This window comes from Castor canadensis, chromosome X, assembly GCF_047511655.1.
Source record: "Castor canadensis chromosome X, mCasCan1.hap1v2, whole genome shotgun sequence".
Lineage (NCBI taxonomy): Eukaryota > Metazoa > Chordata > Mammalia > Rodentia > Castoridae > Castor > Castor canadensis.
In genome coordinates this window covers 53,172,671-53,195,574 of record NC_133405.1, presented here as the reverse complement: position 1 = coordinate 53,195,574, position 22,904 = coordinate 53,172,671, and the positions used below count along the sequence as shown (strand labels likewise).

Sequence of the window (22,904 nt, the reverse complement as noted above, 5' to 3'; positions counted from 1 at the left end):
TATGAGCTGAATTAGCACAATGAAGTCAGGGGGAGGGGTTCCCCCTCTTGAGAGCCTGAGGCTTCTTTCCTCCTAATGATTCACGGTGACTACTAATATTCCTGAGCTAGTTGGTTATTGTACCATAAGCTGGGTAGAAGGAAGAAATAAATATTTTATAGGAGAAAGAAGCATTTTGCTTATGTCCTTAGACAAATGATTCCTTAGTGAATAGATAGGAGCCAAAAGTCTTAAATATCATAGATGCCTTAACATTTTTATACCAAACATTAATAAACTCCCTAATAAAACTGGTAATGAAGAGCTTCTATTGATTAAGTCAGCCCATGATGGGAATCAAACTTTCCCAATTTCCAACAGAACAATACAAGATGATAATAAGCTAACTTTTCAATTATAATTAAAATTAGTATGCTTTTTAAGGTTTCCCTTCTCAAATAGCCCAAAAAAGTAACAAAAGGAGAAAAAAGAAAATCCTTCATTTTTAACAAGCAAAAATAAGTAAAGCATAAGTTGATGTTCACACTGGATAAGATCATGTTTAACCAGAATGTGCCTAGTTGGTGTTATATGGGGATGGGGTTCTTGGTAATCTTATGTTCATTGTTTATTATTTGTCATTGATTCAATAAATTTATTTTCAAAGTTACTCTACTTACAAATCTTCTGTGAAGGCACGAGGGCGGGAAGATTATGAACCAAAGTCCAGGAAATGGTAATACTTGCAATGAATAGTCAGTCACCTGAGGTTAAATTGTGTGTCAGCCATCAAAGTTCTGCTATCAAGCTCTACTGCAGTCATGGCTTTCTAGATGTCGTTTTCTTCTTTTTGGCAGTACTGGGATTTGAACTCAGGGCCTCACACTAGGGCAAGTGCTCTACCACTTGGGCCATGCCTCCAGCCCAGCAGTCATGACTTTCCAGAAGGACTTGCAATTGTTTTCCCAAAAAAGGATCCACGGGCTTTGCAGTTTTAACTTCTGAAGTTCTTAGGTTGAAGCTCAAGTATACAATGAAGTTGAATGCAGTGGAAAAAAAATTCAGGGAGTCAAGGCTTGAGAGGCACAATGTTATCCTAAAGTGGCTGCCCAAACCTGGCAGACCAAGTAAGTTGTTGAAGATACAAAGGAGAGACAAAATGCCAACTGTGCTTATTTCTGTAATTCAGAAATTTTCTTTGTTGAAGTAAAATTGAACTTTCCTAGGATCCAGACTGGAGTATCGGTGACAGCATTTACGCAGGCTTTTTGCCAAAGTCCGAGGACCACATAAGAAAACCCCCACCACAGACCTGTAGGAATAGAACAATATAGGCCTCAATGCAGCAAAGACTGCCAATGTTAGTGAAAATGGGGAAAAACTGTCTCTGCTAGGCCTCTGCTACTCCCAACACATTTAACAATAATTCAGTTATTGACTCCTGTGTTCTTCATGGTAGCTTTTTTTTAACCTTTTCTGTTTGCAAATGCTAAATATCCTCTCAGCCTTTATTGTTTTCAGCACTCATCCTTACCCATTTTTTTGAGAGCACAGAAAAAAGAAATGTAATACAATATACAGTGGTTAAGTATTGGGCTCTGGAGCCAGTTGGTTCAAACCAACTCTGACATCCCACTTGCATGACTTTATGCAAGTTTCCTAATTTCTCTGTTAGAGCTTTCACTTTCATAAGATGGAGATGAAAATAGCATCTACCTCACAGGGTTGTTTTGAAAATTAAATGAAATCAAGACAATTAGAAAAGTGCCTGGCACACAGCAAGTGCATATGTTAGCTACCATTATAGTCATCCTCTGGATTTATCCCCCACCTCAGAATTTCCCATAGTGAAGAGGTGATGATGTTCCTGCCAAAGCTAACTTTTCTTATACTCTGGATTTCCCCCCTCTCCCACCTTCCCTCTCTTTTTGAATCTAATTATGGTGTAATTCACATACTGTAAGACTGACCCTTTTGAAATGTACAGTTAATGCTTTTTACTATGACCACCAAACTCCTCTCTCTCTCTCAGCTTCAACTATGTTCAATTCAAACAATATGGTCAGCATAATTTCTTCTGCTTATATGCTGCTTTACAATTTAAATAGCATTTTTCATATATTGTCTCACTCAGCCTTCACAATAATCCTGCAAGTGAGTAGAACAGGCATTTACTAATGTAACCCCCATTTTACGGATCAGAAATCTGAAGGTTTTCTAGCTGTGGGTCCCAGAATTGAAAAGTGTCAAAACTAGCATTAGGAAACAGGATGGTGTAGAATCTGAGTCAGTATGTGCACTCACCACTGTCTACATGATAAAAAGATCACTCCTGTGTCCTTAGACTCCTCCCTCAGGTGCCATGAAGTGTGTCATTCTACTTTGAATGATTATATGCATCTCTTATTCAATTGTGTGCTCCTTGAGGGCAAGAACCATATCCTATTTCTCTTTCACCCTCCAAAGCTTCTACAAATTGAGTGCTGAGCTTACAGAAGGTAACCAGTAGTGTTTGTGAAACTGAATTGATTTTCATCTACCAACATGTTCAGGGAGTTTACCTTGATTGGCTTTATTCCTTCCCATTGGAATGGCTAGCTTCATAGCACCTGGTTTTTCTATATGTTCTAACATCTCTCGGAATCCTCCAGAAAGACTGAGCTCAGTTGGTCAACAAACTGGATGGTACACCCCAAGCCCTTGTTACTTTATGTAAAGCCACTGAAACACCCCCCTCCAATGCATTTGAATTGATCCAGTTCTTTGTTTTGTTTGGTAGTGTCTCTTCACCTCACTATTTGAATGGAAGTTTACAGGGGCAGGCAGCTAACATCTTCTCATCAATTACAAGATCATAACCCTTATTATGAAATTTCCTCAGTTTTAAACAAGAATGTAAGGACATTGCAAATAGTTTCTGCTCCAAAGATCTTTTTCCAAGTGTGTTCAGCATACTGTAATGCCTTCCCTGAACTCTAACTCTGCAAACTCAACTAACTAGAGAAGAATATACTTACTTGGGGTGGGCAGTAGCTATTGTAGAAAACTCATTGTCCCACATTGGTCTCCCAAAGAAGGTTTTCTGTTTCAGACCTGTCAGGATGTCAGTGGCCTTGTCAAAATTTAATGCTGCATGACCAGCCTGAAGTCAGAGAAATATGAAGTTAGAAAAAGCAGGTCCAGATAGCTGGCCTCTTCAGCTACTTCAAACTTGGGCATGAGGGGGCAGGGGGGAGAAATGAACCAAGCCTTGTATGCACATATGAATAATAAAAGAAAAATGAAAAAAAAAAAAAAAAACTTGGGCATGAGGTTGAAGGCAGGTAGGAAATCATAAGAAGTATTTCCAGTCAGCATGCATTATCTTTTGTCTGACAGTCCTTTGCATTTAATATGGGAATTAGTGTTTTGTTTGAACTCACAATGTTGTTATCCCATCCAGTGAGGAAGAGACGGTAGTTTAAGAAACCCACTTTGCCTAATTCCTCCATCTCTTGTTCCAGGGAAGCCAATAGGTCATTGAACCAGGCAAAGGCGCCCGTCTCCCTGCAGATCCAGTAGAAATAGATCTGGAATCAGCAAAAGAGACCACAAGTGCCCTTTACAATGTAGACTCGGTGATGGTGTTGATCAAGTCTAAGAGACCCGACAAATCATGTTCACAGAATGGAAGACTTTAGGCTACGTGAATGTCAAGAGTTCTGACAATTTTCCTTATGGAAAGAATACTTCAAGGTCATCTTTGTTTCAGAATGATTTTAAAGTACATGTTGAAAAGAAGACCCTGCTCTTATGGTGAATGAGTAGAAGCAGATGCCGTAGCAAAGAGAAGCAATCACTCACTCTTCTTTTTTTAGTAGAAGATTTGGAGTTAAAAAATTCATAGGCCTGAAAAAGTATTCTCTAAAAGATTAGGAAAATCTTTGGCAAGCAGAAATAGCTTTGATTGGAAGATTAGAGCCACATGTGAATGAGAGAAAACCCACAGGGACTGGGCAGTCTGTATCTCTTTTACAGTCTCTGCATTGGCTCCACCTCTTTCAAGCCACATACCACTTCAGCTTCCAACCAAGCTACATATAACATTCTGTTTACATTTTTTTTGGTGGCACTGGAGTTTGAACTCAGGGCCTCATGCTTGCTAGGCAGGCATTCTTACCACCTGAGCCACTCTGCCAGCTCTTTTTTTGGGTAAGTGATGCAATTTTTCAAGATAGAGTCTCATGAATTATTTGCCTGGGGCTGGCTTTGAACCACAATCCTCTTGATCTCTGCCTCCTGAGTAGCTAGGATTACAAGTGTGAGCCACCGGTGCCCAACTTTCTGTTTACATTTTAAAATAGGTTTTTGCCAGGTGCAGTGGCTGATGCCTGGAAATCTAGCTACTCAGAAGAATCTCACTTCCAAGCCAGCCCTGGCAAAAAAGTTCACAAGACCCTATCTCAATCAATAAAAGCTGGGCACGACGGTGTGCCTGCATCCCAGCTGAGTGGGAAGCATAAATAGAAGGATTGTGACCCAAGCCTGCCAGGCATAATCCTGAGCCCTCATGGAAAAATATCTGAAACAAAAGGCTAGAGGTGTGGCTCAGGTGGTAGAGTGCCTGCCTAGCAAGTGCAAAGCCTTGCACCACCCCCCGCCAAAAAATAGGTTTCCTTATTCAGTGTAATGTAAATGCCCAGAGCAGTCACTATGATCCTTAATCTTAGACAGGTGCAAAACTGATTTATTGATCTCTGGATTCATCCAGTCATTCCAAATGTTATCCAGGTAATTATGGAAGGACCATAGTTTGGTAGTGGGGCTGAGAACCTCTGAGCTTGCAGATAGTCTTCAGTAGACATGGTGTGGGTCTCTGCACTGCCACCTATTCTCCTAGGGTTCTATTCAGTCCATTGCAAACTTGGTGTTGTCTATCATGATGAGCACAGTGTCACTGAAGCCCTCGGCTATTCTGCAAGCCACCTTTCCTGTGACCTGGTTTGGACGGGCATCCTTTCCTCATTCATTAACTTGATAATAATCAGCAATAATATACCTAATATCTTTGCACTATTAACCAATCAAGGTGAAGGCCACCTCCAGCATGGGCTTCCTGGCAAGCATGAGGCAGAAGAGAGGGATACGGTCCTAGAGGAGGGTTTGGGGAGCACCTGGGCCACCCAAAGGCAGGTGTTCCTTGTGCAGTTTGTTTCTCAACTACCAGCAGCCCATTCACAGCTCAGTATGGGTACCTGGTGCTGTGCAGCAGCATCTTGTAGTCGGCCTGGTGGTCAGTTTCAGAATCCCAGGCATGCTGAGCTTGGGCTGGCCCCGCAGGTCTTGGTGGCTGTGTGGTGAGTGGTGACATCTGGTGTGGCCCTGGGTTGGTGGCCCTACAGGCTGGCTGGCTTATGCCCCTCAGAAGCCACTGTAGGACTCAGCTTGCACTTCTCAGTCACCCATTGTGCCAATCAGTAAGTCTTATAACCCCAAAGAGAGTTTACTCCCTGTGGAGGCACTAGCCCATCTAGGCCCAGGCCAGATGAAAACTGATAGCAGAAGTGTACCTTTTGTGTTTTGAGGTTGTGGTCTTCACGCTGGAATTTGTACCAAATGGATTTCAAGATGGAAGCAAAGGGTGTGACCCCAATTCCTGCTCCAATAAGCACAGCCACTTCATACTGGAAAACATCCTCACTGACTGTGCCAAAGGGTCCATCCACCTTTATCCTAACATAAGACAGAAGATAATGGACAAGTGAAGTCTCTTCTCAACCTCAACCTCAACCATCCTCCCAGAAACAGAGCTGTTCCCTCAGCTGACCTCTGCCTGCTTATTTTAATCAGAAGATTCTATCTAACAGACATGAGCTTCAAAAAGAAACTGTTCTCTCTTTTCTGTTAATCTGCTTCATGATCTGAATCTCTACCTGGGCATTGGTGAATGTTGTTGTTCAAAGACCTTTATGAGATTTTCTGTCCAGTCCCCTGCTACTCGGACATGAATGGAAAAGAAATCTTCCTCTGGAGCAGAAGTCAGAGTAAAGGGATGCCACTCCAAAAGAGAGATTGAGGGACAATTAACAAAGATGTACTGTCCCACTTCCATACTAAAGCCATGCTTGTTCAGCTGCAGTTCCAAAACTTTGGATGGGTGCTTGACAACCTGTGAATGAAGCACACATGAGGCATTAAAAATAAAGAGTAAGTCAACTATGATATATTTGTTATATTGTAAGAACTTTTGTAAATGTCACAGTGTACCCCCAGCACAACAATAATTTAAAAAATAATAAAAAGAGTAAAGCTAGAGGGCTGGTAACAGTGGTAAACTGTGAGGACAAGTCCTTTCTAAAGGGGGCAGTAGCTGCTTAGCTCCAATGACTATAATGTAGAACTGAGATTCAGTGTTAACAGGTTTTCTGATTTTTCAAGAGAAGCAAAAAAATGCCTTTTTTTGAGTGGGGGGCAGTGTCAAGGATTGGACTCAGAGCCTCAAGAGCTCTACCACTTGAACCATGCCCCAGTTCTTCTTCTTTTTGGTTACTTTTCAGATAGGATCTTGAGCTAACTTTGCTTCTGCTAGCCTCAGACCACAGTCCTCCTACTTCTGCCTCCCAGGTGACTGGGACTACAGGCACGTACCACCATGCCCAGAAAGAAATGCGCTTATTTTATGTGAAAGCTTCCATCCAGATTTTAAAATACTGGCAGCCAGTTCTATGTTGTTTGGGGGTTTTTTCCAGTTTGTTTTTTGTTGTTGTTATTGTTTTGCAGTGCAGGGAAACAATCCAAGGGTCTTGCATGTACTAGGTAAGCACTGTACCACTGAGTTATATCCCCAAGCCCCAGTTCAACTTTTTAAACAAACATTGTGTAAGCAAAACAAAACATATCTTTGAGCTAGATCTGACTCGGGTAACCTTCTGCATCCTTCAATATAAACCCATCCTGGTGGTTTCTGCCAAACCCTTCTTTCTCACAGTTCTGTCCAGCACTGGAAAAACTGAGGTATGATGCCCACCACTAAGTTTCTTTTTATTCCCTTTGGGGTGACATTATGCCAATTTAGTTCTATACTCAGGTAGACCATAATTCTTATCACAGCAAGAGGAAAGTGGACATTTCTTTACCTTGGTAATCACAACCTTCTGCTGGGAGCGACAAAACCGAAGGATTCTTTCAAAGATATATAGAATGAAGGGTGCAAGGATCCACTTCCAAGACTGCAAAGACAGAGTAAAGAATGAGGCTCACTGTTAATCTGTCATTCAGGACTTACTTGTACAGCAGTTCATTTCTTCATTCAATAAATATTTATCACATTCTCTGATGCACATCATTATCAAGCTACTGATTTCCACAAATCTTATAAAAGAGACCATTCCCTGAAAATTTACATGGCCAGGAATAAAAAAGACAGAAAAAAAGTACATGGCAATATATATGTATATTCTTAAAGTATATATAAAGTTTAATTTTTAAAATTTAAGGACAATTTGTCCACTCCAAAAAACAAATAGAGAAAGTAAATGTGAAATAAAAGCAGATGATCAAAAACAAAACTAACAAAAAAAGGAAAAGTACATGACTGATGCTATTGGTAACAATATATAAAACTTGATACTCGTCCATCATCCCATTTCTAAATTAGCATTTACTAATACATTTTTAACTTGTCTACATTTTAAAGAAAACTTTCTATCCCTGGGATCTTCTCAAGGCAGCAAGTTGCTTCTATATGCACAAGAGCTACTAAAATATATTTCCTAGCAATTCTAAGTAATGTCCTTTCTTGCATAATTGCTCAAGTGTGACACACTGGAATATGTGGAATGAGGTTTTTTATGCTACTGCAGGCAAATAAGTTCTTTGGATATGTCTGAGAAGGCAGGAAGGAGCAGAGATGGAAATAGTGTAACTGAGAGTGGGTATTATACCATTTGATGCTATTTCTTATTTGGAAAAAGTCCCCAGGTAGATTCAGAATACTTGAAAAATATACTTAGGAAGTGGGTAATAACAATGTGGAAAATAATGGCCTCAGAAATATTCAAAATAACAATTGGGGATGTGGCTCAATGGTAGAGTATTTGCACAAAGCCTGGGTTTGATACCCAGAATCACAAAACAATAAAATAAAATACATTTTAGTCTTTTCTTTTGAAGGGAGTACTGGGAATTGAACCAGGGTCTTGTGCATGCTAGACAAACACTTAGCTAATAAGCTTAGATATGTCCCTATCTTTAAGTCCTTTTTTTCCTACTAATCAGATAGTACAGAAGGTCTCTGATTATAATCTCACAACTTCCACTGGCTTTAGAGATGAAATATGTTATTAACATATGTCAGGCAATTTCAAAAGGTAATATCAAAACTTACCATTTTTGGTGGTGGGCATTGAACCCAGGTCCTTTCACATGCTAAGCACTCACTCTACCACTGAACTGCAAATTACTTTTTAAACGGGTAATACACATATAGTCATGCACTGCATAACAGTGTTTTCCGGTCAACAATAACCACATGTAGGACAATGGTCCCATAAAAAAATATCACCTAGTGGCTGGACATGATGGCACACATCTTGATCCCAACTACTCAGGAGACAGATCAAGAGGATCACGGTTTAAGCCCAGTGCAGTGTACATGCCTGTAGACACAGCTAGGTGGGAAAGCATAGGTAGGAGGAACATGGTCTGAGGCCAGTCCCAGGAAACAAGCTAACACCCTACATGAAAAATAACTAAAGTAAAAAAGGATTGGGGTATAGCTCAAGTGGTAGAGTGCCTGCCTAGCAAGCACTAGGCCCCAAGTTCAACCTCTGCAAAAGAATATATCGGTGATGTCCTAGCCATCCTATTTTGTGAAATTATACTCTGTGATGTTTGCACAATGGTAAAATCCTCTAATGATGCATTTCTCAAAAATATGCCCATTGTTAGTGACATATGAATTATGCACTATAAAATTCCCAAGTACAAAAAACTGTACAGTGAAAAATAAATCTCCCTTCTGGCCAGGCATTGGTGGCTCACACCTATAATCCTAGCTACTCAGGAGGCAGAGATCAGGAGGATCATGGTTTGAAGCCAGTCCAGGCAAATAGTTTGCAAGACCCTAGCAAACCATCACAAAAAAAAAGGGCTGGTGGAGTGGCTCAAGGTGTAGGCCTTGAGTTCAAACCCCAATACCAAAAAAAAAAATCTCCCTTCTGTGCCTCAGCTCCAAGAATCATGTTCGTATTTTGTGAATCTTCCTGGAAAATATACACTTAAGTGATCTTTTTCACGCAAGTGATAACAGACCATACATACTACCCTGCCCTTTTATATAGCATCTTGGAAACTAGTTCCTATTGGTTCCTATAGAGTTGCCTCTTTCTTTTTATTGGCCGTTGAGTATTCCATTGTGTGAATTATGTCCTATAATTTAACAAGTCCCCTATTGCTGGACACTTGTTTCCAATATTTTGTTCTGTCAAGTAATGATGCAATGAACAACCTAATACATGTAGTTAAACATATATACAAGTAAAATTTAAAATTTGGTGGATACTGCCAAATCACTCTCGATAAGCAGTTGTAAAGGTTTATGTTCTCACCAGCAATGCCTAAGAGTATTTTCCAACAATCTTACCAGTGTAGTATGTTAGCAAGCTTTTCTTTTTTTTTTTTTGGACATACTGGGGTTTAAACTCGGGGTCTTATGCTTGCTAGGGAAGCACTTTATCTCTTGTGCCACACCTCCTCCAGCTGTTAGCAAGCTTTTTGATCTTTACAAATCTGTTAGGTTTTGGGGGCGTGTTGTTTGTTTGTTTGGTGGTGGTATTGGAGTTTGGACTCAGGGCCTAGTGCTTGTTAGGCAGAAGCTCTACCGCTTGAGCTATACCCTCAGCCCTTTTTTCTTTTCTTTTTTTCTCTTTCTTTTTTTTTCTTTCTCTCTCTCTTTTCTTCCTTCCTTCCTTCCTTTCTTCACTTCCTTCTTTCCTTCTTTCTTCCTTTCTTTTCTTTGGTGCTGGGAATTGAACTCAGGGCCTTGTGCTTGCTAGACAGGTCTTCTACCACTTGAGCCATGCCCCCAGCCTTTGCTTTAGTTATTTTTAGAACAGCATCTCATGATTATGCCCAGGCAAGACTGGACCATGATTCTCCCGATCTCTGCCTCCTGAGTACCTAGGATAAGTATTTCTTGCAGTTTTATTTTGCAAGTCTTCTAATATTATGAATAACAATAATTATAATTTCATATATTTAAGATCTCTATTCCTGTGATTATTGTGTTCATATCTCCTACCTTCTTTATATCAGACTGTTAGGCTTTGTCTTATTGATCGCTATAATTTGTGTATTAGGAAATTAGTCCATGGTCTGTGAGCTATAAATATTTTTTCTACTTAATCATTTGTCATCTGCTTTAATTTCTGGTTTTTGCCATGCAAAAGTATTATCCTTTCTTTTTGGCTTCAAGGTTGCTTATCTTATTTAGAAATATCTTTCCCCTATTCCAGTATTAGAACAAAATTACCACATGGTCTTAGGATGGTTTTATGATTTTCCCATTTATTTTTTAATTAATATGTGTTAGTTATACAAAATAATGAGTTTAATTAAGATATTTTCATACATGAATATAATGTACTTTGATCAGATTCACCCCCTTTACCTTTTTTTAGACTTAAATCTTTGCTGTATGCATCCTTCATCCATATTTTAATATAAAGTATAGAATGATGATACAACTTTTTTTCTAGATAATTATCTTATTGTCCTAAAAAATATCAACGTGAATTTTCCCCACTGAATTGAAATGCCAACTTCAGGGAACATTTTGCTTTAAATAATTTTTTCTTTGTAGATGAAAGCTAAACTGTTACTCATAACCTTGCATATAATATAGACTTTAATCACTCTCATAGTACTTTGAGTCACCTGAAAAGTCAACCTTCCCCTTCCTTTTATTCCTCAATATAACCTATTTTATGAGCAAGCAAAGATAAACCGTACATGATAATTACCCTGGCACACCTTGAGTCCTCTAGAACTGTTTCTTTCCTTTTCCTTTTCTCCTTCTTTCCCTTCCCTCCCTCTCTCCCTTTATCTCTCCCTCTCTTTCTTCCTTCATTCCTTCCTCTCCCTCCCTGCCTCCCCTCCTTCCTTCCTCCTTCTTTCAACAAGGTCTTGCCATGTAGCCCAGGTTAGCCTCGAACTCATGACTCTCCTGCCCCAGCCTCATGAGTTCTGAGATTACAGGCATGAACCACCACACCTGACTAGAACTCAGGTTCTTAACCATGCACTAACATTAATTTCCAAAGAAACATGTTATAACACCAAAGAAAGCCCACTTCAAGAATGCTCTTTTCCCCTGTGAAAATTTCTCTGGGATTTCACAGCTGAGCTTTGGGATAACTGTAACAAGCACCTGTCTTTTTCTATAGCATTCTTACCTCAGCAGGGTTCCCCTCAAATTGAGGACGCCTGCAGCCAGAATCATTGTTATCCCACTTCTGAAAAGACTCTGCACACTTCTGGGGATGACTCTCATGCATGCTCTTCTCTGTTTGACCCCGGACAATTCCCCTGAAACACACAAAGAAAGACAGTTTGAGATGATGAATTATGCAAGGTTGGGGGGTGGGACATGAGAACAAGGGCCTGAAGATCTTACCCAATGCCATGAAGCACTAAGCAGAGGATATAGACGAAAAAGAGGTGGTGTGTATACCAGAAGACCTCAAAATAATTCCTCCGGATAAACTCTGTAGCTGAAGTTACTATGAGAATCAAGGCTAATGTGATGATCACTCCAGTGAGACCAGCAATGGTCGTGAATGTTACATACATCACTGTCTGTGAAAGAAGAAATGTCAGCCTGACACAATGTCTACCAAGGTCATATCTACCACGACCTTTCTGCTCAAGAAGAGCTCCTAGATGCTTTGCCATTGAATCAACTCACCATGTCTGGGGATTGTATGGGATTTAGCCAAGAACCCCCTTCTTTCTCATGATGAGATAGGCTGGAGAGAGCGGAGGCAAGAGATCCAGCAGGGGCCTGTTGGCTTCTACTGTAGTTTTCAAAGTTAAACAGGTGTGCAATGACATGAATAGCTAAATGGAAAGACATAAAGCAAACAGATGTCTCAAAAACATGGCAGACATGACCCATTAGAATAGTGCATAGCAGAATGCTGAGTCAACAGGCAGTGGTCAACAATACAGAGAGGTCCACAATCTTTTTATATCCGCTCAGTTCCCAAAGGAATACAATGAAAGCTCCATGAAATATAGGTCTTAACAGTGCCTGACAAATACTTCCAGGCTATAAATAAATAGTTTTGAATGTTTATATGCATGGGTAAATGAAACTAGATTCCAAATGCCCTGGAGTCCACAGTTTCATGGTTTGCCTGAGTTACCTGTTAGTGCACAGATCATATATGCCACCAGCTTATGGAAGGTGAGGTTGTGATCCAATGGCTTTCTCAGTGTACGGCTGCAGAACTACAAATGCAGAATGATTGTGGAGAGGTGTCACCATCCAGCCTTATGAAATTCACTGACCCACAAATAACATGACTTGGGCATAACATGCCAATATATACCCATCTTTATCCAGTCCCTTAGTCACCAAAGGAGACCCCTGGCTTCCATTCCTAGGGACTTGGTGTCGGGCTGTCCTACTGAGGAGTTCACAGTCTATCTTTAATGTGAAAGTTGACCTAAGAACAGCTGGGACTTACTGAGCAGGAGCCCCTCAGGAAGGACAGCAGATTGCGACACACAGGAATCAGGATCACCATGCTGTTAAAATTCAAGCAGCGAGCAGAGGCTCGGGCCACAGCCAATGCCGTCTAGAGCAGAGGAGAGAAGAGACAGATGATGGCTTTATCTCTGTATCTAGCAGGTAAGTACTGGCCTCGTCCCTTTGTCTAAGACCTGCAAATGGACAGAGATACAACTTCCTGTCTCTTCAGTAACTCTCAGTAACTAGCATAACTAGTCCAGTCTCTCTGCAAAAGACAGAAAATGCACTGAACAGAAATTCTCATGAATTTCTCATGGTTTGGAAATGTGTGACTATATACTTATCAATATGGGGGAGAACAGAATTTAATGATTCCACATTAGTCTGTAGTGTGGGGAGCGGATTATGAAAAGCCTCTGAGAACTGGACATAAGCACAGCTGTACTCAATGTTCTGTAAGCTGAGTTTGGCAGAGCCCTGGCCACAGAATAAGGCAAGAATAAGATACAGAGCAGCTGGTTTTCCTAAAATGTTTCTGCAGGCTGAGATTGGCACAGCCCCAGCCACAGAAGAGGAAAATGCAAAACAGCTGCTTTTCCTAAGTTGTTTACAATCAGAGAAGCAGGAATGCAGGTTCCTACTGTTACAATGTCACGCCCCTCCCTGAGAGCTGTTGCTGCACCTCCGTTTACCACCTGGTATAAAAGACTTGCTGAAGGAAGACGCAAAGCTCTTGCTTTTGGCTTTTGGGCTTTTGGGCTTCTGGCTTTTTGGATGTGGGAGGCTTTTGAAAGGGAGGGTTGCTGGAGGGAGATTGCTGAAGTGGGAAAATGAATAGCTGAAAGGAAATTGCTGAAGGGATGATTGCTGAAGGGAAAATAATTGCTGAAGGGAAAAGAATTGCTGAAGGAGAATTACTAAAGGGGAATTACCAGCAAGTCTGAGGGCCGAGGCCTTAAGAAAGCTAAAGAGAACATGGGACAGTGCAAGTCTGGGGGCAAAGGGAGTTTTTGCTAAAGAACAGCTAAGAGAAAACATGGGACAGAGCGAGTCTAAGGAAAGAGGCTTTAAAGAAGACTTTAGAAACAAGGTTTTAAAGAATTGTAAAGGAGTAAGGCCTTAAAGAATAGAGAAAAGAAGCAAAGTAAATGAAGAAAATAATAGAGATAAAAAAGCAATGAGGCTGCTATGAGTGCCCAGCACACTTGACCCTACTTTCTGTCTGTCTGTCTATCCTGTGTTGTTTCTGAATCTCCTGTCGCTGCCCAGTTAGGCCCAGTTAGGTTCAGTAATAACTAGGAGCAAGAAAAATCTCACTCCAGTGTAGTATTTTGCAACTAGTGTTTTTGTTTAATACACTTAATTATGATCTATTATTTGCCCTTCATAAAAGTCTTCAGGATGATAAATACTTTTTTGGGGGTGGGAATGGAGTTTGAACCAAGGATTCATGCTTGCAAAGCAGGCACTTGTAAAGCAGGCGCTCTACCACTTGAGCCACATCTCCAGCCCCATAAATACTTTTATATGCATTTTAAATAAAGCTCATATTTAATGGTACAATTATAGATGGTGACTATTTTCTGTATTCTCTAACGTTGGAATTATAAGAATATAATAGTTGTATAATAAATAAAAACAAAATTTAAAAACTTATATTGAAGATACCTTTAAAAATTAAATAAAGCTTAGGCAAGAATAGTAAACTCCTTGGAGCAAAATTCTTAAACATAGGTAGAGATTTTAGAGGGGAAAACTTTTCTTTTTTTTGGTGTCAGGGCCTTGAATCTGCTAAGCCAGCACTTTACCACTGAACTATAACACCATGGCTGAAGAAGCAGAATTTCTAAGAATGGAGTCTCAGGCTGATTTCCTTGCGTGATTTCACACAGCATAAACCAAGACCAACTTGATCCAGCGGTAGAAACTTCTAGAAAAGGTGAGAAGTTGGCACTTAACAGAAGTATTTTAGCTCAGAAACATGCCCAACTAGGTACAGACTAGACAGAATATGCTCAGCTCAATGCCAGCTAAGCCCAGTCTCTCAACTCTGTACAACTGTAGTCCCAAATACATGAAGCAGACTCAGAGACAGTCGGCGTAGGGAGAAAACGCAGCTTCCCCCTTGTAGCAATAGCAGGCAGTTTTTGTTGCATTTCAGCTGAAGGCAGTCCTACGTGTGTGCCTGTCAAAACGCGCTAAAAAGACAAGTAGGGGTTAGAGTTAATTTCTCAGCCTTTCTCTAATAATCCTTAAAACACAAAAACAACTTTTCCATACAACCTAAACTCAAGACAATGTGACATCAGTTTAATAAGGCAGGTCAAGATCTCCCTAGGGTCCATAATGGCTCACAATGTAGGCAGCGCAGTGAACAAGACCTGCCCTACTGTTTTCCATTCCTGGCTATTCATCACGACCCACGTTTTCTTCCTACACTGAGCCACACTCTGACCGTCTCTGGTAGAGACAGCTTATTCCATTTCGGAGTAAATTTTCTTGCTCATCTCAGAGATCCTGCATTTCCACATTGGTTCCAACAGCTTGCTTATTTGAGTCACAGAGGTTTCTTAAAGCTAAAATTGGCAAGTGAATTGAAAATATAGAACTATAATTTCACATCTCCATATCAGGGCAGCTCTCTGTATGGGATGAATTCTTTTTAAAGAAACTTTTTTTTCCCAATTGCAGCACATTGAAGTATCCCAATGTATATTCATTTCTCCATATCAACTCTCACCAATATTATAATTGAATTGCTGCTGTCATTAATACTCCATTGATTATGGATTTAAACTGCCTTCCTCTGCCACTTACTTGCTCTGCTTCATAGTAAATCAATTTGCTCTCTATATTATCCCAAAGTAAGCATGAATTTAGGAAATACCCTATGAACCAGGTGCAGTGGGACATGCCTGTAATTACAGCTACTTGAGAGGCAGAGATCAGGAGAATCAAGGTTCAAGACCAGCTCATGCAAAAAGTTAGCAAGACACCATCTCAACAAATAGGCCTGGTGTGCTGGTTCACTTCTGTAATTCCAGCTATGTGGGAAGCTGATGGCAGGAGGATCTCGGTCTGAGGCCCACTCCGGGCAAAAGTGTGAGATTCTACCTGAAAAATACCTAAAGCAAAAAGGGCTAGGTGTGTGAGTCAAGTGATAAGAGTACCTGCCTAGCAAGAATGAGGCTCTGAGTTCAAACCCCAGTACCACCAAAAAAAAAAAAAAGGAAGAAAAAGAAATACCCTATGAAATGATTAAATCAAATCAATCATGGCACATCAATGCAATGGACTGTTACTTTCTTCAAAGGCTGAACTCTATCTGCAGTGGTATAGTGGTGATAAATGTTTTAACAACCAGCTTCTTGTGGGAGGGGGCGATTCTCCATTTCTAGGATCTGCCTAATTTGATAACATAACTACCTCCACTATGGCAGATTTCTAGGTATCAACTTGATGTTGGTGAACACCACGGGGTGCAGACTTGAGAAGAGACACATACAACTGGCTATTGCCAGGTGGTATGAACTGGCTCGAGCACACCAGCAGCTTACACGCTCACACAGAAAGCTATTTGAGATGCATTACGTGTAGGAAGTGATTTCCAGCCAGTATGTATGGTATGATCTCCTTTTTGCTTGAATAATAAAAATTATGTGTTGTACTATCATGTTTACCAAAACTCATGGAACTAAATACCAAAAGAGCACATTTTACAAATTAAAAAAGTGAATAAACAGTAGTACCTATGTCAAAAATAAAAACAAAACCCATGTGTCTGATGCATTGTGAGTATACGTCAGCATGTCTCTTCATACACACACCAAACTACCAATAGTGGTTATTTTGTGGGAGTAGAGTGGGAGGGGGATTTTTGCATTTTACTTATACACAATGTAGCTAGAGCTCATTGAAAGCAGCATCATTTATAATTAATTTTTAAATAGAGCTTTAAAAATTGAAACATCCTCCAGGATATCAGTATGAATCATTGTTCTGCTGTTGACTTTTTGGTCATGAAGAAATCAAATTCTTAATAACTAGTCACATTTTTTGCATCATTCTCTAATAAAAACCTATTTTCAAGACAAATTAACACTTCCCCTGGAGTTTTAGTTTCTAAAAAGGGATCAAGGGGGAACATTTAAAATGGAAAACAGCAGGGTAAAATAAGCCATGAACAGAACATTCAAATCCATTGTGATCTCAACATGGATCCTTTTGATTATGGGAAGAAAAGGATTTTTTTTTAAGGACAAGCTGTCTTTAATACATACAGTGAGTAGGCCTTTGTGGAAAGCTATTGAAAAAAAGTACTGTCAAAATGAAAGCAGTTTAATCAAATCACTTTCATTTACTGCATAGTAGACTAAAGGTGGTAGTCAAATTTGTTTTTGTAACAACGTAGGGCCCAGGTGCATCAGCCTGGGCATAATCTGCCTCACCTCCAGGCTTCCTGCTAGTCACCTCCACACCCATGTGCCTTACTCCCCTCCCTTCCATTCAGTTCTTGACCTGCCCCTTCCCCAGCCTTCTCCATTCTGTTACCCTGACCTTGACCCCACCTTGCTGCAAACCTTGAGTTCTGCAGCAACCCCCAATCTCCCTAAGCATCCCTGTTGATTCATAGGTGACATTAGTTCACAGCAATGGTTTTCCATTTTCTTCTGTGTTGCACTTTTGCATTTTTTCATTCATTTCTTTTTCTTTCTTCCTTTTTTCTTTATTTACTTTTACCAAACTTTCTTAAAATCACAAGCAGAAGTCCATAAGACAGATAAAGGCTGCTCTGGTGGAAGTGAGGGTGGAAGATTAACTAGAACTGCCTAGTTAATCTTCTTGACACTGTGAAGGATCACCTGAGTTTCTGAAAACCAGTTGGAAAACCACTGCTTAATAATTTTCTTTATTGTACGTTTTCCTTATAGGGCCTAGATAAGTTTATCATTTAGTAAATTAAAATATAGGATGTCCAGCTAAATTTGAGCTTCACAGAAAAATTAAAATTTTTGTATACCTACATATGTACTTAGAATATACCTACAAAAATGATTTATTGTTTATCTGAAATTCCAATTTAACTGAGCAATCTCTCTCTCTTTGTCTCTCTCTCTCTCTGTCTCTCTCTCTCTCTCTCTCTCTATATATATATATATATATCTATATATATATATATATATGTGTGTGTATGGTAATCCTAACCCTAGAAGAAATCAAAGCATGGGTTCACAAAGGGACAGGAATCTAAGATTAAAAATAAGTTGCCAGGTATGGTGGTACACACCCATAATCTCAGCTATTTCAGAAACTGAGGCAGGAGGATCACAAGTTCAAGGTCAGCCTGGGCTACATGGTGAGTCCCAGGCCAGTGTGTCATATGTAGCAAGATCTCACATAAAAAAACAAGAGAGAGATTCTGAACATCACAACTGCATTACTCACCCCAAGAATTTGTCTCGTGTAATAGTACTTGTCATTCTTCTCAAAGTTCAGGAAGGCTTGTACAAACAGGAAAATATTCAGCCCCAACCAAGCAGCCTACAGGGGAAAAACAATAAGGCATACAATTGAATTTTGGAAGGAGTAGATAAGTGGTAGGAAATAGCGTGGGCATTTTTCACTATTTTCTGTTTATCTGTTTTCATTTAATTACTTTTTTTGTTTTCATTTTAAATGAGTATAATTCTGCCAGTGTCTAACCTGCTTTCAGAATATGTCAGTACTTTGAGACATGCGTTAGGGCACTAATAAGCAAATCTGGCTCATTAACTATTTTATACATCCTGCAAACTCAAAATGGTTTTTAAGTTTTTTTGTTTTCTCATTTTTTAAGTGGTTGAAGACATCAAAAGAATATTATGTGATATGAACATTATATGAAATTCAAATTTCAGTGACCATAAATAAAGCAGTATTGGAACTTAGCCGTGCCTACTCATTTCTGCACTGCTTATGGCTATTTTCATGATAAGAGGGCAGAGTTGAGCCATATGGCTTACGAAAGCCTAAAACATACACTCTCTAGCTTTTTATAGAAACATTCGCCAATTCCTGGACTAGAGGTTTCAAGTTTTTGCACCTAGAAGATGGCAATAAGTGAGTAAGTGGATTTCTGAAGAAACAAAGAATAAATTTAGCATCTGTAACAATACCCATCCAAAAAGAGCTAAACCACTCCCAGATGGGCCTGCGTCTTTAATTACACCATGACACACATTTTCCTGTTTTTAGATTGTGAGTCTTTTTTTTTCAAATTAATCTATTGTTGTTTTGCACTCAGTCGAGCTGTTAAGATTGCATTTGCCTGTCCAAAGCTCTTAAGTGTGCCTTGACTCAGATGCTCACAAAAAAAGGGCCTTTAGCCTATGGATATGGCCCACGCAGAGTCCCCAGAGCTGGAGAGCACAGCACAATATACTGATTCCAAGTGTGACATTGGAGTCATAGTCCTTGGGCTCAAATTCTTGTGCCACCACTTACTAGCTCTGTAATTTTAGGCGCGTAATGTAAATTCCTTGAACATCAGTTTCTTCACCTGAATTACAGTGGACCTGCAGTGTCTACAGATAACAATCACAGCAACACTGAGGCTTGTATGAAATAAGTCTCAGTAATATGTAAAGTGATTAATACAATGCTTGGTGTATAGTAACAGCTTAATGAAAGCTGGCTACAGAATTACATCGTTACCAAACTGGCTTTACCAATCAATTTCTTCTTTTTTTTTTTATTTTTAGTTGCAATGGGGTCTCACTGTGGCTGGTCTCTCCCAAGCTGGTCTTGAACTCCTGGGCTCAGAAGATTCTTCCACCTCAGCCTCCGGAGTAGCTAGGACTACAGGCACTAATCATCACACCAGGCTACCAATCAGTTTCTTCCTGACTTGGTTGCTCAGAATCCTTTTCCAGAAGTGTCTTAGACATTCTTTGACTCCGGTGACAAGTGAGAGTTGAAAGCCACAGATGCTTCAAGAATTTGGAAACTGGGCACGAGGGCTCATGCCTATAATCCTAGCTACTCAGGAGGTAGAGATCAAGAGGATCTGGACAAAAACTTAGCGAGACTTCATCTCAACCAATGCTGGGCACAGTGGTATGGCGCCTGTCATCCCAGCTACACAGGAAGCGTAATTAAGAGGACCTCGGTCCTTGCCTGCCTGGGCATAAAGCGATATCCAATTTCAAAAAATAAAGAGCTGGGGGCATGGTAGAGTGCCTGCTTAGCAGGTGCAAGTCCCTGAGTTTAAACCCCAGTACTGCCAAAAAATTGGGAAGCAGAGGAGAGAGCTTCATTTAGAGGAAGCAGAAACATTTCAGGACGGGAGAGGGACACAGGAGCAAAGAACTCTGCGGCAGCTCACCATCAGCGCAGGCGCGGGAAAGAGGAGGTACTACGACGTGTAAGAATAAGGAATTCCATTTCTCACTTGGCTGTCATTTAAGAAGGAAGGAGGAAGGAAGAGTAAAATTTTTTGAGTAATTTATTTTTTAATCTAAAAAATATCACGCATAGGAGTCACAGAGAGCATGAGCCTGCAGCAGGGTTGGTGAGGGGTGGAAATTCAAAGCTAGACAGTTAAACGTGAGTCATCATCATGAGTGATGAATTCTGCCAGGGACAAAATGAGAAAGGTAAAAAAATGCAGTGAATTATAGAGCTGGAAACACCCTTATATTTGTAGCTAACCTAGTATTTCACTAATCCCCTATTCCTCCACCAAGCCACCCATCACCTTCCTCCCCAGGTGGGACCTGAAGCCTGGATAAAATCAATTTGATAGAGGACACTCATTTAGCAGAATTAAAAGTACTTGCCATCTTCCCCTTCTCCTAAACATGTGCCCTTTCTGTTATGGTGCAAAAGGAACTAAATATAGGGTGTTGGGTATTAAAAATGTAACATAGAATAACCTGACAAAAGAAGCAGTTGGCCTTTCATTAAGTGCAAATTAAACAACCCTCTAGGGTCATTCCACACTTTTTCCCTGGAGTACCTGGGGTCCTCTGGGACCAAAAAAGAAAATCAAGAGAAAAAAGAAAGATTCCCCAGAAGGAGAAATGAGCTAAGTTTTAGGAAAATGGAAAGGACACAGAGCGTCAATACTAGGTGTGGCTCAGAAATGGAATAAGGAGAGTAGGGAGAGGGGTGTGTTGTGTGTGTGTGTGTGTGTGTTGGGAGGAAGGGATGTGCCTAGGTGTGATAGTAAAGAAGTTCTGGTCTGAATAATAGGGAGCTGTGTTCGAGTCATGCTTTTCAATCAACTCACTGTGTAATAGCTGGGTCACTTTCCTTTGTAAAATCAGAGTTATTTTATATCTGCACTGTGAAATGCTGTAGCCACTACCCTTATGTGACCGTTTCTAATTGAGATGTGCCAAGAGTGTAAAACACTATGAGGTTTTCAAAGACTTAGAAAAAAAATTTAAGAATAGAAAAGAATAGAAATTATCTCACTAATATTGTCAATACTGATTTGAACTCAGGGCTTCATGCTTGCAGAGCAAGCAGCCTACCCCTTGAGCCACACCTCCAGTCCATTTTGCTTTGGTTATTTTGGGGATGGGGGGTCTCGTGAATTATTTGCCCAGGCTGGCCTTGAACAGTGATCCTCTTAATCTCAGCCTCCTAAGTAGCTAGGAGTACAGGCATTAGCCACTGGCTCCTAGCCTGAGTGGCTAATATTATTATTATTGAGTTAAATGAATTATATTGTTAAAATTTTCACCTGTTTCTTTTTTACCTTTTTCAGTATAGGTATTAGAGAATTTAGAAAGTACTTAAGTGAGTCACAGTGTATTTCTAGTGGGCAGTGCTAGGTCGGGATGATCCCTAAGAAAAAAAGAGTTAAAAAAAAAGATGACCCAGAAAAAAAAAAAGATGAACCCTAAGATCACTTCCATTTCAAATATTCAATCATTTTTGAAATCTTGTTGGCAGCAGTATAGGAAGAATAGATAGAAATCAATGCTCCATGGCAGTAGAAGTGAGATAGACAAGAAAAGACAGAAAATGAAAACAGACTTCAATTCCAAGTACTCATGCTTTGACAATATGAACAATTTCAAATTATTTGTCTTTGTTCCTTCATCTGGCCTACGGCTGGATTTTTCTAACAGATAACTGGCTTTGATTATCCAAATAATTGCCATAGACTCTTTCCCTTTCGAATAACTTTACACATTTTAGCAAACATGCTGCCCTTTTACTCAGTTAACATTCCTACTTAATAAGAAGCATTGCACCACTTACCAGAAACAAAACGGAGAACCAGTGGTTAACCACCCAGCTGCCCATTGTCAAGGGTTTGGAGCCTCCACAGGACCAGGGCAGATTCAGCAGTCTCACTTCTGGAGCAGTCCTTCAGGGTTGGGGCATCTGTGCAGCTCAGAGTCTGTGAGGCTTTAAGATGGGAAAAATGCACACCTACTCGCAAAGCTTGCAGTGTATTCTGGCTTCCTTCTCTGGACGGAACTATGTTATCAGCTTTGGTGGACCAGCCCTACCCATGAGAAACATAGGGGTTTTCCCTGTTGGGGTTTTTACCCCTTCAGGAAATAGCAGTTTTCTTGGATAAAAATAGCCTCTCTGAACTGCAAAGCACTGCTTTCCTTGATAAGAGATTTGCAAAAGTTTCCCATGGAAAAAATGATTAGACCAGGGCTATTATACCCAAATTATCTCAGCAGAAGCAGGGAAAGAAGCGTGTGTTTTATAAAGACACTGCTTTGAGGTGGACTTTCAGAAAGAAGAGTTATCAGGTCTGCCACCTTCCATTTGCACCTCAGCCTGGCTAGCTCAGAAATTTCAATATACCAGGTTCCCTGCAGGATGATCCCTGATTGATGGATATGACAATAGCACTGAGGAAATCTTGACTGGCTGGATGGACAGATGGGATAAGAGAAAAGATACCAAATATAGATGTACATCTTGGTTCAAAACAGAGTCAAAGCTCTCGAAGGGAGGTGATTGTCTTCCAGTGTGATGGACTAGCTAGAGCTGTGTGTTCAGTTCTGGGCACTAATATTTTTCCTTTTCTAAAACGGTGAAATATACATGGAAGAGTACACAAAGCATATATATGTAACTTAAAGAATAATTTTACAGAATGAATATCTATGTACTCACTACCAGGTTAAAAAAAAAGTGGAATATTTGTTTCTATTATCTTAAAGCATCCCCCATGTTT

At 40.1% G+C, this 22,904-nt stretch overlaps 1 protein-coding gene and 1 pseudogene across 1 annotated transcript; both read right to left on the bottom strand.

Moving 5' to 3' along the window:
• Positions 1–459: 459 nt before the first annotated feature.
• On the bottom strand, positions 460–22,326 carry Nox1 (NADPH oxidase 1). Its single transcript, XM_020160458.2, has 13 exons — positions 21,965–22,326; positions 18,158–18,253; positions 12,708–12,818; positions 12,384–12,468; positions 11,924–12,075; positions 11,633–11,814; positions 11,412–11,544; positions 7,095–7,187; positions 5,892–6,127; positions 5,529–5,691; positions 3,402–3,548; positions 2,997–3,121; positions 460–1,291 (listed from the first exon to the last, which is right to left on the bottom strand). The coding sequence occupies exons 1-13, from the start codon at positions 22,007–22,009 to the stop codon at positions 1,165–1,167; spliced, it is 1,695 nt and encodes a 564-aa protein (XP_020016047.1). The 5' UTR covers positions 22,010–22,326; the 3' UTR covers positions 460–1,164.
• LOC109684194 (ER membrane protein complex subunit 8 pseudogene) lies at positions 4,636–5,274 on the bottom strand (annotated as a pseudogene).
• Positions 22,327–22,904: the final 578 nt, after the last annotated feature.

Bases quoted from the DNA above. Each gene is read 5' to 3' on its own strand.
- Nox1 (XM_020160458.2), bottom strand. From the start codon at position 22,009: ATGGGCAGCTGGGTGGTTAACCACTGGTTCTCCGTTTTGTTTCTG. The intron at 12,469-12,707 runs GTAAGTCCCAGC...CTGCATTTGTAG, and splicing joins TCCTGAGGGGCTCCTGCTCA to TTCTGCAGCCGTACACTGAG. The intron at 3,549-5,528 runs GTACACTTCTGC...TGCTGATTCCAG, and splicing joins ACAACCTCAAAACACAAAAG to ATCTATTTCTACTGGATCTG.